The sequence below is a fragment of the Branchiostoma belcheri genome, unplaced genomic scaffold (genome assembly GCF_001625305.1).
Source record: "Branchiostoma belcheri isolate BF01 breed outbred unplaced genomic scaffold, Haploidv18h27 scaffold618, whole genome shotgun sequence".
Classification (NCBI taxonomy): domain Eukaryota; kingdom Metazoa; phylum Chordata; class Leptocardii; order Amphioxiformes; family Branchiostomatidae; genus Branchiostoma; species Branchiostoma belcheri.
In genome coordinates this window covers 4290-22295 of record NW_017804263.1, presented here as the reverse complement: position 1 = coordinate 22295, position 18006 = coordinate 4290, and the positions used below count along the sequence as shown (strand labels likewise).

At 40.1% G+C, this 18006-nt stretch overlaps 3 protein-coding genes across 3 annotated transcripts; all 3 read right to left on the bottom strand.

The window, feature by feature from the left end:
• Window positions 1-1206: 1206 nt before the first annotated feature.
• LOC109483008 (hyaluronan and proteoglycan link protein 3-like) lies at window positions 1207-5754 on the bottom strand. Its single transcript, XM_019785966.1, has 5 exons — window positions 5643-5754; window positions 5110-5166; window positions 3403-3602; window positions 2503-2762; window positions 1207-1525 (listed from the first exon to the last, which is right to left on the bottom strand). Exons 1-5 carry the CDS (start codon window positions 5752-5754, stop codon window positions 1435-1437), a joined length of 720 nt encoding a protein of 239 aa, XP_019641525.1. The 3' UTR covers window positions 1207-1434.
• Window positions 5755-8797: 3043 nt separating this feature from the next.
• LOC109483009 (hyaluronan and proteoglycan link protein 3-like) lies at window positions 8798-12466 on the bottom strand. The gene is made up of 4 exons (XM_019785967.1): window positions 12335-12466; window positions 11762-11818; window positions 10054-10249; window positions 8798-9068 (listed from the first exon to the last, which is right to left on the bottom strand). Exons 1-4 carry the CDS (start codon window positions 12456-12458, stop codon window positions 8978-8980), a joined length of 468 nt encoding a protein of 155 aa, XP_019641526.1. The 5' UTR covers window positions 12459-12466; the 3' UTR covers window positions 8798-8977.
• A 1857-nt stretch (window positions 12467-14323) lies between these two features.
• Window positions 14324-16291, bottom strand: LOC109483007 (hyaluronan and proteoglycan link protein 3-like; the record flags this gene model as incomplete). Its single annotated transcript, XM_019785965.1, has 3 exons — window positions 14324-14851; window positions 15027-15222; window positions 16077-16291. Coding segments are annotated over 3 exons (502 nt in total), but the record flags the coding sequence as incomplete, so codon positions are not given.
• Window positions 16292-18006: the final 1715 nt, after the last annotated feature.

Below are 18006 nucleotides of genomic sequence, written 5' to 3'. Positions count from 1 at the left end.
GAAGTTTTCAAACATTAAACAAAAAAACACTTCATTTTTTTTATTCCGAAACATGTTATCACAAGACGTGGTGACACAAAACACTTCATTCAAAGGCCAAGTTTCTAATTACAAAATACGAGAACTGATTAAATATTCGCGGCTTTTTAATTTCATGGCTTCTTATGACACTCATACCTACCAGCAGTATGCAAATAGCCACAAACGAAGTTATAATCAAACAGAAGGCATCATAATGAGAATACTCGAATTACTATATATTAATATTTGTCAACGTTTAGAAATATTTTGATATTATTTCTAAGGATAAATACTGTAACGATTAATGTTTGACAACAGATAGGAATGAATTTACATTTTGCCCCTTGTTGCATACGGTTACACTTGAACATTGAGACTTTATTTTCGTTTCATGAAAAGAAATTTATGCCTATCTCTCTAGCCGACACCTTGACTATGAAATGGGAACAACTGATATGCCGACAAAGTTCATTTGTTTAAAGGATTTTAATAACGGCATGGACTCTATACAAATTGGTAGACAGCTGTAGAAAATTGTGTACGGGTCACAAAGTTTGTTAACTGGTATGATGGTTACCATATTCATTTAGTTGTGATAGTAAATTCAATTTTAAAACCGTGATATTAGTGATAACGGCTTTAGTACAAATACGTCATCTTTACCATAACAAAGTAATCTTCAGTATATAGACAATTCTTCTATAAGTAATTCACTAGAATACTACAGTCACTGGAATAAGAAGTATTAGGGTCTGTATCGGTGTATGTAGTGAAATAGTTGTGAAAAGAGTCCTTTTTAAAAATAAGAATGAGATAAATGGTTGAAGCTGAACATTGTGATTATACTTGAACATGTAATGGCACTATGTATTATTTCCTGAAACTATGTCGACTATAATATTCCCTCTTGGAAGACTAGCTGTGTCTTAATCATAGGTAGACTACTAATAGCCTGGTTACCAAACCTATTATAGCTCCCGAGTCCTACATCCTCTCCGCAAATTAAAAGAAAAACTCCTATCCAATTAAGTTCTCTATTAAAGAAGGCAAAATAGGTACAAAAGTTCAAACATAAAATAGCTTGTATCGTATCTGGTCCAGTGAGTGCCTAGTAGAAAATCATACTTTCAAAACAAGACAAGAAATACCTTGAGAAGCACGATGCTCTTATTTTTTCGATCCGGGAGTTTCCAATACAATTGTGAGACGTATTGATCCAACCAACAGCCGAGATTATATCAGGTACAGTATTACATACAGGCGGCCGGGTGAGAAGGTGAGAAGAAGTATTACTGATCAATGTAGTTATCTTGCAGTTATCGAAGCTATAATCACCGTGTAAGTTACTGACACCGTAGTTACAATGTCATCGTCATCACATTTGAAACCGCTTGGCATGACAGTGATGTTGTGTCAGTCACAGAAGCTGAGCGCACGGAAGCACCAGGCGTTGTACTGGGTGAGCCAGCCGCAGTCATTGATGCCAACTACGCCACAGCCCGACCTAGGGTTGAAAAATTATGTTATGCATAAAACAAGGAAAAACTTTTAGCCAAAATGTACATTTCCAAAAGCCGTGGATCTAAAAGACTACATTTTCAATCTTTTGTTAATCATGTGTATCTCTTTCATAAAGCTGGATACTAGTACCTTATATAGTCCATGGGCCGAGACCGTTTTTTGTACCACCGAGACGGACCAGTGCTACCATAGATTTTTTGAATCTGCAATAACCAAAGTTTATTTTGATGTATGATAGCAAGTCTGTATGAGTAGCTTTCTTGGTGTAATCACGTGACCAAATGACGTCAGCAAAATGGACCTCGTGCCTTGGGACTAAATCCAAAGGGCCGGGGAAAATATCAAACGTCAATAAGGTGAAAATTGGTTTGTAGGCAAAACATGCCACATTTATCACAACACAATAGATTTTTTGCCGATATTCTGCATTTTTAGGAAGTTATACGCCTTTAAACTCCGATTTTGAGGGTAATTGTTTGTGTAAAAACTCATTGTTTACTTCCCAAAATCAGGCATTTATTCACTGACAGGCTACCTATTTGGCCTTGTGTAACAACTTATGATGATTGCTCATAATGTCCTTGGTCATATCCGTCTCGGTGGTACAAAAACGGTCTTGGCCCATGGACTATTATTGCTAGAATAAGAAGGAAGATGGAAAATGTGGAAAACGTGTACAAGTTGATACATATGTTATCTTTTGTTTAACTTTAAGTGTTGTTTTATTTTACATTCATTAGTCAGCTCTGTTTGTGGCTTTCTAATTGGATGGTTCCTTCATGCACATACTTTTTAATAAGAAAAATAAAACATGAAAAAAGCAAAACGTTATCATATGAAATATTGTAGCTGCCATAGACTTTTTCGGACATATTTTGTGCCCTCGATGGAAGGTTGTTTAAAAGTACCTTTAACTTCTTCTATACATGACGCGCATGCGTGGTAACAACATTTACCCACCTGGATATTTGCGTTGGATACCGGGCAGTCCCGTCCGACAGCCACCCGCATGCGCAGTAATCCAGTCCGTCCTGCCAGGCCTCGTACAGCTGGTGATAGGAGGCGAGGGTTGCACCCTGCTCTGCGCATGCGTGCCTTGCCTCATCTAAGTCGTACTTGTAGCGACCAGCCGGTGACCTGACATGGAAAAGCCGCCCTGTCAGAAAACNTGTAATCACGTGACCAAATGACGTCAGCAAAATGGACCTCGTGCCTTGGGACTAAATCCAAAGGGCCGGGGAAAATATCAAACGTCAATAAGGTGAAAATTGGTTTGTAGGCAAAACATGCCACATTTATCACAACACAATAGATTTTTTGCCGATATTCTGCATTTTTCAGGAAGTTATACGCCTTTAAACTCCGATTTTGAGGGTAATTGTTTGTGTAAAAACTCATTGTTTACTTCCCAAAATCAGGCATTTATTCACTGACAGGCTACCTATTTGGCCTTGTGTAACAACTTATGATGATTGCTCATAATGTCCTTGGTCATATCCGTCTCGGTGGTACAAAAACGGTCTTGGCCCATGGACTATTATTGCTAGAATAAGAAGGAAGATGGAAAATGTGGAAAACGTGTACAAGTTGATACATATGTTATCTTTTGTTTAACTTTAAGTGTTGTTTTATTTTACATTCATTAGTCAGCTCTGTTTGTGGCTTTCTAATTGGATGGTTCCTTCATGCACATACATTTTAATAAGAAAATAAACATGAAAAAAGCAAAACGTTATCATATGAAATATTGTAGCTGCCATAGACTTTTTCGGACATATTTTGTGCCCTCGATGGAAGGTTGTTTAAAAGTACCTTTAACTTCTTCTATACATGACGCGCATGCGTGGTAACAACATTTACCCACCTGGATATTTGCGTTGGATACCGGGCAGTCCCGTCCGACAGCCACCCGCATGCGCAGTAATCCAGTCCGTCCTGCCAGGCTTCGTACAGCTGGTGATAGGAGGCGAGGGTTGCACCCTGCTCTGCGCATGCGTGCCTTGCCTCATCTAAGTCGTACTTGTAGCGACCAGCCGGTGACCTGACATGGAAAAGCCGCCCTGTCAGAAAACAGACAAGAAATTAAGAAATTTCAAACTTGTTTTCGTCAAATTGTTGACACAACGGATGACACCAGACAAGAAGAGATCCACAGAAGGGTCGCTACTGCTACTTCAGAAAACTACAAGCTTTACAATGTTATAATAGTGTCCATACTGTTGTCAAACGTTGTGAACCCTGCTGGCAGAGCTTCTTGATCTCAGGCTTTTGAGTCATAATGCTTCCGCATAAACCTCCTCCAAATATCCTACCACGAGCGTATTAAAGACCAACCGGTACGTACGAGAACAAGTTCTCAGCCTTTTTACCTCCATGAAAAATGGAGGAATTGTTTTTGGCGTGTCTGTCTGTGTGTCTGTCTGTGTGTGTGTGTTTCCGCAACTTTGTGGTCGGCATAACTTCAGAACGCCTTTATGGATTGTGATGATATTTGGTATATTGGTAAGTCTTGGAAAGACAATGGTCAAGGTCAAATATGGGCCTCCTGTTGGCTGACCTTGGTACGCAGCACAAATTCCGGTTTTTGTATCTTTTGTCCGAGTGAACATGCTATGGTCTTGACTTTTTGGTGACAGATAGCTTTTCTTGTCAGGAATAATTGGTGTGGGTTTGGTTCCCCTGGTAGCTTGTTTTGGAACTGCAGGGGACTTTCTGGTGAATTCTTTTAAAGCCGATAAGCCCAGCTAGGAACAGCGTATTTTCATCATTTTTGGTATGTCGGTAGCTGAAAGAGAAATGTACATAATTAGATAAAAATTATGCAAATGAAGACTTAATTTGCATAATTAAGGAGAGAATTCTATAATTACAGTGTTTTATACATAGTACTTTTATACATGCAATCTATTCAAATATAGATGCCATTTGCATAATTAAAAAGGACAAAACTCATATATTTCATGGAGGTATGAGATCTCCGAATTCTTATTAAATTAGTAACTGAGAGGAGGAAACTCCTCCGCCTATCATGGCACACCCGCTGGCAAAACATACCTGAAGCCAAAATCCTCCAGGGTACTCTCGAGGCAGGCTGTACGTGAAACCAACAGAGGAAAACCTGACAAGACAACATTTATAGGACTGGACAGAATGACAAATCTGCAGTTGCTGACATCTGCAGCACAAAGAAAGGAAAAGGCTCTGCCTTGTCCGTCCCCAAAGCGATGGTCTGACTCACTGCAACTGGCCGAGAACAGGAACCTTGGCTGGAATCTTGTCGTGACAGACCCTTAGTGGTTATGTATACTCCCAGCAAGGACGTTCAACAACGTCCTTGCTCCCAGTAACTGTGTGAGTAGACTCACTTCCTCCCAGTATTTAACTGTCAACTTGACCTCAATGTCACTCTGTGGTTACAAAATCACCCCTTCCAGTGCCACTCTACTGCATTCAAATACTTACACACTTAGTTTTCAGGTGATACGGCAAAAGAAACTTGTCGGAGATGGAGAGCAATTTCTAAATCTTCGGCTCTAAGATTGTAGCGTTAGCGTTTACAGCTCTTACCAAGTTTTGGCGTTGCGCTGCACAACTCGGACTTTATCTGCTCAGTCAGCTGTTGGTCTGCAGGAGAAAACACGGTACGGACGTGGTTACCGTGGATTACATGTGCACGATCATTAGTGATAATCAGAAGGGATAGCTGTGACAAAGCCCGTGTTGTGGTTTTAAAGTAATACCAGCGTCTTTTTAATTGGGCTAGAGTATCTAATGCAGTTACATCATAAAAGATAAAAAGGCACATTTTCCTGTCACAGATACGGTGTAAACTTGAAGTACAATTATCTTCATTTCAAAATGTGGTAATGGTAGGCAAAATTTCCAACTCTGAGTCAAGAACGTGTCAATTTCTTATGAATTTCATTTTTGTTCTGCGCCGTTTCTAGTCTCACCACTCACAACCAATTCAGGGTACCGGTTTAACAACTTTTCAAATTACAGAATATGTACAGGTCCTGCCTGTCGTTTTGGCACGGCAGCAACCAGAGAGCGTTTTAAAACGACGAGAAAAAGGTTGTGATCCAGACCAACCCTCCCACCTGCCGGCCTCTCCACACTCCTGTCAATCATCCTGGCCAACAGGCTCGTCTCACCCTTCTCGTTCAGGAGAAGACCCAGCACGAGGCAAAGGTTGACAATAGAAAACGCCATCTGACCAACTCAGCTAGTACTGCAGAAGACGACAGAAAATGTTTGGTCTAAGCTAGCCTAGGTTATCGGCAACTTTGAAAACCATAAAAGAAGTTTTTTTCTTTTTTTTTTTTGCTGGTGATGACATATTCTTTTTTTTATTAAAGAAATATAACATATAAATACATTCAAAGAAAACATTGTGGCAAGCCCCCCTTAAACAAATATGAGATTAATGTATTACAGAAATAAGGATTGTTATTCGATGATACACTTAAAGATGGCATATTTTGCATACAATAAACATTGATTCAAGTGTCTATTCTTTTTCTGCTTTTCAATTATACTTGTCATCACTTATAATTATACTTTGAATTAAATTGACCATGCAAAATATCCGTTTTCGTTAGTGCAATATGTTCTGAAAAGGTGTCGAGCAACCAGGAGCAAAAGTCGTTCCAATAACTAGTGACGTAAAAATAATCTACGAACAAGTGGTTTAGGTTTTGTTTGTTATTACAAAATGGGAATTTGTCTGAGTCTGTAACTTTAATTTTCTTAAGATAGCAATTTGTCGGGAAGAATATAATGTATGTATTATCTCATACTGAAAATACTGAAAATACTATAGTTTAACATTCTTAGTGCATATGAAAGGTACACATTTTTCAAGTTGTCTTCATGCTCAACAGTTTTTGACAGTTCGTCTTGGCCCGTTGGGGGTTCAAACGTTTGTTTTAAATATATATCATACAACTGTTTACAAGAAAAAGTCTGTGAAGCGATGGTTTGTTCCACCGGATCATCAAGCTGATCCTTCTTTACTGTATCTTTCCAAACATTAGGTTTAGCTGATTTCAGGCTAGAATATCTAAGCATATCCACAGGAGTAAAGGTTATTTCATATTTCTGAGCCAGCTCACCTAATGTCAGGAAGTTACCATCGCTTGACATAACATCACATATTTTCACAATACCAGCTTGACACCACCGGCTGTGCAATACAGATTTCCCGCCTACTAATAAAAATAAAAGATTGACTTGGGTTAGACTTTTTCATGGCAATGTTCTATTCAGCCTGCTGGTCCAATCACGTTAGAGGTAAAAAAAAAGATATGTTAGCTCTTTTAGCAGTTGATGCTTTTGACTAGTATATATGCAATCCTTGTAAAACGAACGAAAAGATCAGTGTGGAATTACGTAGGCCTTTCTTCGTTTGCGCACTGCCGGTAATAGTCAAGAAATGACATTAGATTCCCACCAAATTCTTAATTAATGGTTTTATTGTCCAAACAGTACCCGTGCAGTCGCAGCATTTATACGGCTGAATTGATGTAGGGTATCACATAATAATCAATACAAATCACAACAATTACAACAATCAAATAATACAAATGATACACATAACATATATGTCGCAGGGGTCTGTGCGGGTGCCATTCGGCGCCACAAGGTGACCTCAATACAACTTTCCCCAGCCGAAGTTAGGTACCCATTCACACCTGGGTGGAGTGAGGAAAGTTGTGTAAAGTGCCTTTTCCAAGGGCACAACGTCGGGGCGCATGTTCAGACATGTCCCGGGTACGACTCGGAATCGAACCCGGGTCTCCCGGTTCACAGTCTTCGGTACCAAATTCTAAGAGGAACTCTATAGGTCTTGCCTTGTGATACGCTGTCTTCACTATCAAAATGACGAGTGGATGGGCAATGCCTTAGCATGACTCCGTATTTATACCTTCACGAAAGCCGCAGAAAAACAAAGTACTCTATTTATGACAGATGGCAACCTTTACTTCCGATGCGTTAGCGCAGTTTCAAAGGATAGAAGTTTTAAAACATTAAACAAAAACACTTCATTCAAAGGACAGTTGCCTAGTTTCTAATTACAAAATACGAGAACTGATTAAATATTCGCGGCTTTTTTAATTTCATGGCTTCTCGTGACACTCATATCTACCAGCAGTATACAAATAGCTACAAACGAAGTTATAATTACAACAGAAGACATCATAATGAGAATACTCGAATTACTTTACATTATTTGTCAACGTATAAAAATATTTTGATATTATTTCTAAGGAACGATTGATGTTTGACAACAAATAAGAATGAATTTACATTTTGCCCCTTGTTGCATACGGTTACACTTGAACATTGAGAATTTATTACTTTCATTTAAAGAAAAGTAATTTATGCCTATCTCTCTAGCCGACACCTTAACTATGAAATGGGAACAACTGATATGCCGAGACAGTTCATTTGTTTAAAGGATTTTGATAACGGCATGGACTCTATACAAATTGGTAGACAGCTGATGAAAATTGTGTACGGGTCACAAAGTTTGTTAACTGGTGTGATGGTTACCATATTCATTTAGTTGTGATAGTAAATTCAATTTTAAAACCGTGATATTAGTAATAACGGCTTTTGTACAAATACGTCATCTTTACCATAACAAAGTAATCTTCAGTATATAGACAATTCTTCTTTTAGTAATTCACTAGAATACTACAGTCACTGGAATAAGAAGTATTAGGGTCTGTATCGGTGTATGTAGTGAAATAGTTGTGAAAAGAGTCCTTTTTTGAAATAAAAATGAGATAAATGGCTGAAGCTGAACATTGTGATTATACTTGAACATGTAATGGCACTATGTATTATTTCCTGAAACTATGTCGACTATCATATTCTCTCTTGGAAAACTAGCTGTGTCTTAATCATAGGTAGACAACTAATAGCCTGGTTACCAAACCTATTATAGCTCCCGAGTCCTACATCCTCTCCGCAAATTAAAGAAAAACTCCTATCCAATTAAGTTCTCTTTTAAAGAAGGCAAAATAGGTACAAAAGTTCAGACATGAAATAGCTTGTATCGTATCTGGTCCAATGAGTGCCTAGTAGAAAATCATACTTTCAAAACAAGACAAGAAATACCTTGAGAAGCACGATGCTCTTTATTTTTTCGATCCGGGAGTTTCCAATACAATTGTGAGACGTATTGATCCATTGGTATGTAATACTGTACCTGATATAATCTCGGCTGTTGGTTGAACCAACAGCCGAGATTATATCAGGTACAGTATTACATACAGGCGGCCGGGTGAGAAGGTGAGAAGAAGTATTACTGATCAATGCAGTTATCTTGCAGGTATCGAAGCTAAATCACGGTGTAAGTTACTGACACCGTAGTTACAATGTCATCGTCATCACATTTGAAACCACTTGGCATGACAGTGATGTTGTGTCAGTCACAGAAGCTGAGCGCACGGAAGCACCAGGCGTCGTACTGAGTAAGCCATTCGCAGTCGTTGATGCCAACTCCGCCACAGCCTCGCCTAGGGTTGAAAAATTATGTTATGCATAAAACAAGGAAAAACTTTTAGCCAAAATGTACATTTCCAAAAGCCGTGGATCTAAAAGACATTAATCATGGTGTATCTCTTTCATAAAGCTGGATACTAGTACCTTATATAATCCATGGGCCAGACCGTTTTTTGTACCACCGAGACGGACCAGTGCTACCATAGATTTTTTGATTCTGCAATAACCAAAGTTTATTTTGATGTATGATAGATAGCAAGTCTGTATGAGTAGCTTTCTTGGTATAATAACGTGACCAAATGACGTCATCAAAATGGACCTCGTGCCTTGGGACTAAATCCAAAGGGCCGGGAAAAAAATATCAAACGTCAATAAGGTGAAAATTGGTTTGTAGGCAAAACATGCCACATTTATCACAACACAATAGATTTTTTGCCGATATTCTGCATTTTTAGGAAGTTATACGCCTTTAAACTCCGATTTTGAGGGTAATTGTTTGTGTAAAAACTCATTGTTTACTTCCCAAAATCAGGCATTTATTCACTGACAGGCTACCTATTTGGCCTTGTGTAACAACTTATGATGATTGCTCATAATGTCCTTGGTCATATCCGTCTCGGTGGTACAAAAACGGTCTTGGCCCATGGACTATTATTGCTAGAATAAGAAGGAAGATGGAAAATGTGGAAAACGTGTACAAGTTGATACATATGTTATCTTTTGTTTAACTTTAAGTGTTGTTTTATTTTACATTCATTAGTCAGCTCTGTTTGTGGCTTTCTAATTGGATGGTTCCTTCATGCACATACTTTTTAATAAGAAAAATAAAACATGAAAAAAGCAAAACGTTATCATATGGAATATTGTAGCTGCCATAGATTTTTATCGGACATATTCTGTGCCCTCGATGGAAGATTCTTTAAAAGACCTTTGAGGATTGAAATATGAATGGACTTCTTCTATACATGACGCGCAAGCGAGGTAACAACATTTACCCACCTGGATATTTGCGTTGGATACCGGGCAGTCCCGTCCGACAGCCACCCGCATGCGCAGTAATCCAGTCCGTCCTGCCAGGCTTCGTACAGCTGGTGATAGGAGGCGAGGGTTGCACCCTGCTCTGCGCATGCGTGCCTTGCCTCATCTAAGTCGTACTTGTAGCGACCAGCCGGTGACCTGACATGGAAAAGCCGCCCTGTCAGAAAACAGACAAAAAATTAAGAAATTTTAAACTTGTTTTCGGCAAATTGTTGACACAACGGATGACACCAGAGATCCACAGAAGAGTCACAGAAGGGTCGCTACTGCTACTTCAGAAAACTACAAGCTTTACAATGTTATAGTAGTGTCCATACTGTTGTCAAACGTTGTGAACCCTGCTGGCAGAGCTTCTTGCTCTCAGGCTTTTGAGCCATAATGCTTCCGCATAAACCTCCTCCAAATATCCTACCACGAGCGTATTAAAGACCAACCGGTACGTACGAGAACAAGTTCTCAGCCTTTTTACCTCCATGAAAAATAGAGGAATTGTTTTTGGCGTGTCTGTCTGTGTGTCTGTCTGTGTGTGTGTGTTTCCGCAACTTTGTGGTCGACATAACTTCAGAACGCCTTTATGGATTGTGATGATATTTGGTATATTGGTAAGTCTTGGAAAGACAATGGTCAAGGTCAAATATGGGCCTCCTATTGGCTGACCTTGGTACGCAGCACAAATTCCGGTTTTTGTATCTTTTGTCCGAGTGAACATGCTATGGTCTTGACTTTTTGGTGACAGATAGCTTTTCTTGTCAGGAATAATTGGTGTGGGTTTGGTTCCCCTGGTAGCTTGTTTTGGAACTGCAGGGGGCTTTCTGGTGAATTCTTTTAAAGCCGATAAGCCCAGATAGGAACAGCGTATTTTCATCATTTTTGGTATGTCGGTAGCTGAAAGAGAAATGTACATAATTAGATAAAAATTATGCAAATGAAGACTTAACTTGCATAATTAAGGAGAGAATTCTATAATTACAGTGTTTTATACATAGTACTTTTATACATGCAATCTATTTAAATATAGATGCCATTTGCATAATTAAAAAGGACAAAACTCATATATTTCATGGAGGTATGAGATCTCCGAATTCTTATGAAATTAGTAACTGAGAGGAGGAAACTCCTCCGCCTATCATGGCACACCCGCTGGCAAAACATACCTGAAGCCAAAATCCTCCAGGGTACTCCCGAGGCAGGCTGTACGCGAAACCAACAGAGGAAAACCTGACAAGACAACATTTAGGATTGGACAGAATGACAAATCTTCAGTTGCTGACATCTGCAGCACAAAGAAAGGAAAAGGCTCTGCCTTGTCCGTCCCCAAAGCGATGGTCTGACTCACTGCAACTGGCCGAGAACAGGAACCTTGGCTGGAATCTTGTTGTGACAGACCCTTAGTGGTTATGTATACTCCCAGCAAGGACGTTCAACAACGTCCTTGCTCCCAGTAACTGTGTGAGTAGACTCACTTCCTCCCAGTATTTAACTGCCAACTTGACCTCAAGGTCACTCTGTGGTTACAAAACCACCCCTTCCAGTGCCACTCTACTGCATTCAAATACTTACAACACCTAATTTTCGGGTGATACGGCAAAATAAACTTGTCGGAGATGGAGAGCAATTTCTAAATCTTCGGTTCTAAGATTGTAGCGTTATCGTTAGCTTTAGCTCTTACCAAGTTTTGGCGTTGCGCTGCACAACTCGGACTTTATCTGCTCAGTCAGCTGTTGGTCTGCAGGAGAAAACACGGGGAGGGTACGGACGTGGTTACCGTGGATTACATGTGCACCATCATTAGTGATAATCAAAAGGGATAACTGTGACAAAGCCCGTGTTGTACCAACGTCTATTTAATTGGGCTGGAGTATATAATACCGTTATGTCACAAAAGATAAAAAGGCACATTTTCCTTTCACAGATACGGTGTAAATTTGAACTAGAATTACTAGTCTTCATTTCAAAATGTGGTAATGCTAATGCATGGCAGGCCAAATTTCCAACTCTGAGTCAAGAACGTGTCAATTTCTTATGAATTTCATTTTTGTTCTGCGACGTTTCTAGTCTCACCAATCACAACCAATTCAGAATACCGGTTTAACAACTTTTCAGATTACAGAATATGTACAGGTCCTGCATGTCGTTTTGGCACGGAAGCAACCAGAGACTGAGAGAGCGTTTTAAAACGGTGAGAAAGAGCAAGGAGGTTGAATTCTTGGAAAAAGGTTGTGATCCAGACCAACCCTCCCACCTGCCGGCCTCTCCACACTCCTGTCAATCATCCTGGCCAACAGGCTCGTCTCACCCTTCTCGTTCCCAGAGCACTCGTTCAGAAGACCCAGCACGAGGCAAAGGTTGACAATAGAAAACGCCATCTGACCAACTCAGCTAGTACTGCAGAAGACGACAGAAAATGGTTGGTCTAAGCTAGCCTAGGTTATCGGCAACTTTTCAATTCAAGAAACCCATAAAAGAATTTTTTTCTTTTTTTTTGTGGTGAGCACATATTCTTTTTTATTAAAGAAATTAAAGAAATATAACGTATAAATACATACAAAGAAAAACATTGTGGCAAGCCCCCCTAAAACAAATATGAGAATAGTGTATTACAGAAATAAGGCTTGTTATTCGATGATACACTCTTAAAGATGGCATTTTTTGCATACAATAAATATTGATTCAAGTGTCTATTCTTTTCCTGCTTCAATTTTACCATACAAAATATCCGTTTTCGTTAGTGGAATATATTATGAAAAGGTGTCGAGCCACCAGGAGCAAAAGTCGTTCCAATAACTAGTGACGTAACAACAATCTACAAACAAGTGGTTTAGGTTTTGCTTTTTGTTACAAAATGGACATTTGTCTGAGTCTGTAAGTTTAATTTTCTTTAGATAGCACTTTGTCGGCAAAAATCAATGTATTATCTTATACTGAAAATACTGTAGTTTAACATTCTTAGTGCATATGAAAGGTACACAATTTTCAAGTTGTCTTCATGCTCAACAGTTTTTGACAGTTCGTCTTGGCCTGTTTGGGGTTCAAACGTCTGTTTAAATATATATCATACACCTGTTTACAAGATAAAGTCTGTGAAGCGATGGTTTCTTCCACCGGATCATCAAGCTGATCCTTCTTTACTGTATCTTTCCAAACATTAGGAATAGCTGATTTCAGGCTAGAATATCTAAGCATAGCCGCAGAGGTAAATGTTATTTTATATTTCTGAGCCAGCTCACCTAATGTCAGGAAGTTACCATCGCTTGACATAACATCACATATTTTTACAATACCAGCTTGACACCACCGGCTGTGCAATACAGATTTCCCGCCTACTAATATAAAAAGAACGCCATGAAAAAGTCTAACCCAAGTCAATGTTCTATTCAGCCTGCTGGCCAATCACGTTAGAGGTAGAAAAAGATATGTTAGCTCTTTTAGCAGTTGGTGCTTTTGACCAGTATGCAATCCTTGTAAAACGAACGAAAAGATCAATGTGGAATTACGTAGACCTTTCGTCGTTTGCGCACTGCCGGTAATAGTAAAAAAAAAATGACATTAGATTCCCACCAAATTCTTCGGTACCAAATTCTGAGAGGAACTCTATAGGTCTTACCTTGTGATACGCTGTCTTCACTATCAAAATGACGGGTGGACGCGCAATGCCTTAGGATGACTCCGTATTTATACCTTCACAAAAGCCGCAGAAAAACAAAGTACTCCATAAACGACAGATGGTAACATTTACTTCCGACGCCTTAGCGCGGTTTCAAAGGATACAAAAGGAAGTTTTCAAACATTAAACAAAAAACACTTCATTTTTTTTATTCCGAAACATGTTATCACAAGACGTGGTGACACAAAACACTTCATTCAAAGGCCAAGTTTCTAATTACAAAATACGAGAACTGATTAAATATTCGCGGCTTTTTAATTCCATGGCTTCTTATGACACTCATACCTACCAGCAGTATGCAAATAGCTACAAACTAAGTTATAATCACAACAGAAGGCATCATAATGAGAATACTCGAATTACTATTTATTAATATTTGTCAACGTATAAAATATTTTGATATTATTTCTAAGAAAACGATGTTTGACAACAGATAGGAATGAATTTACATTTTGCCCCTTGTTGCATACGGGTTCTTAAGCATTAAGCATTCTCTCTTGGAAGACTAGCTGTGTCTTAATCATAGGTAGACAACTAATAGCCTGGTTACCAAACCTATTATAGCTCCCGAGTCCGACATCCTCTCCGCAAATTAAAAGAAAAACTCCTATCCAATTAAGTTCTCTTTTAAAGAAGGCAAAATAGGTACAAAAGTTCAAACATAAAATAGCTTGTATCGTATCTGGTCTAGTGAGTGCCTAGTAGAAAATCATACTTTCAAAACAAGACAAGAAATACCTTGAGAAGCACGATGCTCTTTATTTTTTCGATCCGGGAGTTTCCAATACAATTGTGAGACGTATTGATCCAACCAACAGCCGAGATTATATCAGGTACAGTATTACATACAGGCGGCCGGGTGAGAAGGTGAGAAGAAGTATTACTGATCAATGCAGTTAGCTTGCAGTTATCGAAGCTATAATCACGGTGTAAGTTACTGAAACCGTAGTTACAATGTCATCGTCATCACATTTGAAACCACTTGGCATGACAGTGATGTTGTGTCAGTCACAGAAGCTGAGCGCACGGAAGCACCAGGCGTTGTACTGGGTGAGCCAGCCGCAGTCATTGATGCCAACTACGCCACAGCCTGGCCTAGGGTATACCGGTAGAAAAGAAACAAGGAAAAGGTTATCACATGGATTAATGGGATTAATTTATCGAACATCGATTTTGTTCCCTCAGTGGAAAGATTCTTTAAAGGCACCTTTTAGTTGAAAGGTGAATGGACTTGCATCACGCGCATGCGCGGATAACAACATTTACCCACGAGGGAATTTGCGTTGGATACCGGGCAGTCTCGTCCGACAGCCACCCGCATAAGCAGTAACCCAACCCGTCCTTCCAGGCCTGGTACAGCTGGTCATAGGAGGCGAGGGTTGCATCCTGCTCTGCGCATGCGTGCCTTGCCTCATCTAAGTCGTACTTGTAGTCACCGGCCGGTGACTTGACCTGGAAAAGCCGCCCTGTCAGAAAACAAAAATTGACAAGAAAAAGTCGGAGATTTCAACAGCGAGAAGTACTTGAAGTTTTCGTGAGGAGACGGAATGGTCTGACATACGACGGACCCGGAACAGAAATCTTGCACACTGACTGCTTGTGGTGGCACGTCCTAAGTGGGTATGCCTCACTACCTATGAAGGTGGACTCACTTCCTCACAGTCTGCGAGGAGACTGCCAACTTGACTATACATGTAAGGTCATTCTGTGGGTACTTTTCTATATAACTGGCCCTGAAGAAATACATTTTTATCTTAAATATATTTTAAAATATTTCATCTTAAATATATTTAAATTTCTACTGTTGTCACAAATGTATAATCATGGAAGCCACTCGGCCTTTCATTGTTTTGTTTGTTTACTTGTTACCCAGCCTAGGGGGCAAAGGTCACCAATTGGCGCATGCCCAGTGGGCCCAGTCTGAGACTTTTGATTGAGTGCTGCCAAACCAACTGAAAACAGCCTTTTTCTTGGTATGTGTGGAGTTATTTCTATTTCTATTAACTTGAAAAAACTGGCTGTTAGTGTTGTTTTGGCTGCTTGGTAGAGTTCTAAAACTACTCCCATCTTCTTGTCTTTTGGTGGTCTTCATGGGGGTCAGAGGTCATGCTGCCAGTGTTTGCATTTGCCGTGCTAGTACCGCTGGTCAAAAAGTTAAATTTTTGGACTAAATGGACAATTTGGAAGTTGGACTACCCTGTCAGTGTGTGTTTGCAATAGTTGAACACTCAAGTAGGTGATTGTTGACAGCTCAGTTCTTAGATGTTTTCCATATATTCCAATAGGGGCTGGAATTAGTGGGCTGTGCCCTAGGTAATACCCAGCTTGGGTGTTGCGCTGCACAGGTCGTTTTTCAGTTTTCCCGAAAGGCCATTCTGCTGGGCCGATGTGTTCTGCACATGTGCCAACTCTTCCTGGAGACCATTGAACCTCCCCTCCAGTTCTGCCCGAATGGTTCGCTCCTGAGCCAGCTGTTCCTCAAGGGTTGATACTCGATCTACGGAAGGCAACGCGTGGTTTGAGTTTGTACATGTTCTGGATCACACAACGTTTACAGGTTTTCAAACTACATAGCCCTTACCTTGGTGTGCCACAATTTCACTTAGCCCTTCAATATGTTTACAGGTAATCAGGTATTTACTTCATGATCCATCATTAGCCTCTGTCACACATTCAAGGTTCATTCATTCAAAACCTTCCCCCGACCGTCAACCAACCGAACAAGGCTGGCTGGAGTTCATGAGCAGTCTTACGAAGCAGGAACACTGTCAAAAATACGATATATATATATATTTAAAATACATACAACTGTAAAACATATATGTTTAAGAAGAATATATACTTTTCAAAACAATATATGTGTAGTAAATACATACGATTGTAAAACATATATGCCTAAGAAGAAAATATAAACAATATATATATATCTTAATATATATCTTAAATACATATAATTTCCAAAACATATATTGTTCACAAAAAGTGGTGTTTCCAAAACCCCTATCATATGAAAACATATTGTTCACAGAAAGTGGTGTTTCCAAAACCCCTATCATATGAAAACATGTTGTAGCCTCCTGTGCAGGCTCCGGGGTGGGTGAGAATTTTTATACAGCGTTTGAAGAGTTTTTAACGCGCCATGAAAAATGGAGGTATTGTTTTCGGCGTGTCTGTCTGTCTGTGTGTCTGTGTGTTTTGAACCTTTAAATGGATGATATTTGGTATGTGGGTAGGTGTTGGGTAGGCAAACGTTAAGGTCGATTTTGGGCATACTGGTGTCTGACCTTGGTACTGCAGCAGAACTTCCGGTTTTTGTAACAGAGCATCTGCCGGGTACCTGCCGGAGATCTACTAATGGGGGTGACAAAAGTTTTAAGAAAATGCCACTGAAGAAACATTTTATTGTGACCACGACAACCGGTGCCCCCCAGACTACAGATGCCCATTGGGACCGGCCGGGGCTACATCCGCGACGGGCACCGGCGTACTAGTAATTACATTGCATACATACATACATAATGTTCGGATAAAGAGGCATGTAGCAGCCTATAAAAATCCGCTTCTTAAGCTAAGTAATTGGGACCAACTTCCATAACCAGCTGGCCCTTATGGGCGGCGGGCGTTACTTTTCCGTTGATACAATGTAACGTGTTATTTGTGCTCAAGACGAGGCTTCAGAAGCGGCTGGAAAGATTAGAAATTTGCCACCAAATAGACAGATAACGTGCCAGGGGAGTTTGTCAGCTAAAGGAGTACAGCTTGTCAAAATATTTAGCGGACCAACTCCCCTGGCATGTTGTCTGTCTATTTGGCCAATGTCTACTTATCGCAGTCTCCCCTGAAGCCTGGTCAAGACATGGTCTTGATCTTGATCTTGATGTAGTACTGCGTAACACCCCTCAGTTCGGGTCAAACACGCAGGGGGGGGGGCGCTCTAAATACTCCTCAGGTGTAGCAGAACATCTTCCTTAAACTTTCCGGCCTCTGGTATTTCTGGTAGGGCCTGCGGAAGCTCGTTCCAGTCTCTAACAGTCCGCGGGAAATACGAATACCTATAGCAAGCCTTGTGGAATGCTCGTGTCTTGTAGGAACTCGGGTTTGTGTGCCGCGATTTGCGCGGTGCGGACGGAAGCTGAGTAGCAATCGGTAGGGCAATTTTATTTTGTCTGGCTTTGTGTAAAATAGTTAATCTACTGGCTGTCCTTCTGTTCTGTAAAGTGTCCCACCCTAGATCAGAAACCATGCCCGTA

Excerpts from the sequence above, each read along its gene's own strand:
- LOC109483009 (XM_019785967.1), bottom strand. The coding sequence starts at position 12,458 with ATGGCGTTTTCTATTGTCAACCTTTGCCTCGTGCTGGGTCTTCTGAAC. Across the intron at positions 10,250-11,761 it reads CAGCGCAACGCCAAAACTTG|GGCGGCTTTTCCATGTCAGG; the intron begins GTAAGAGCTAAA and ends GTTTTCTGACAG. Across the intron at positions 9,069-10,053 it reads TATCCAACGCAAATATCCAG|GCGAGGCTGTGGCGGAGTTG; the intron begins GTGGGTAAATGT and ends TTTCAACCCTAG.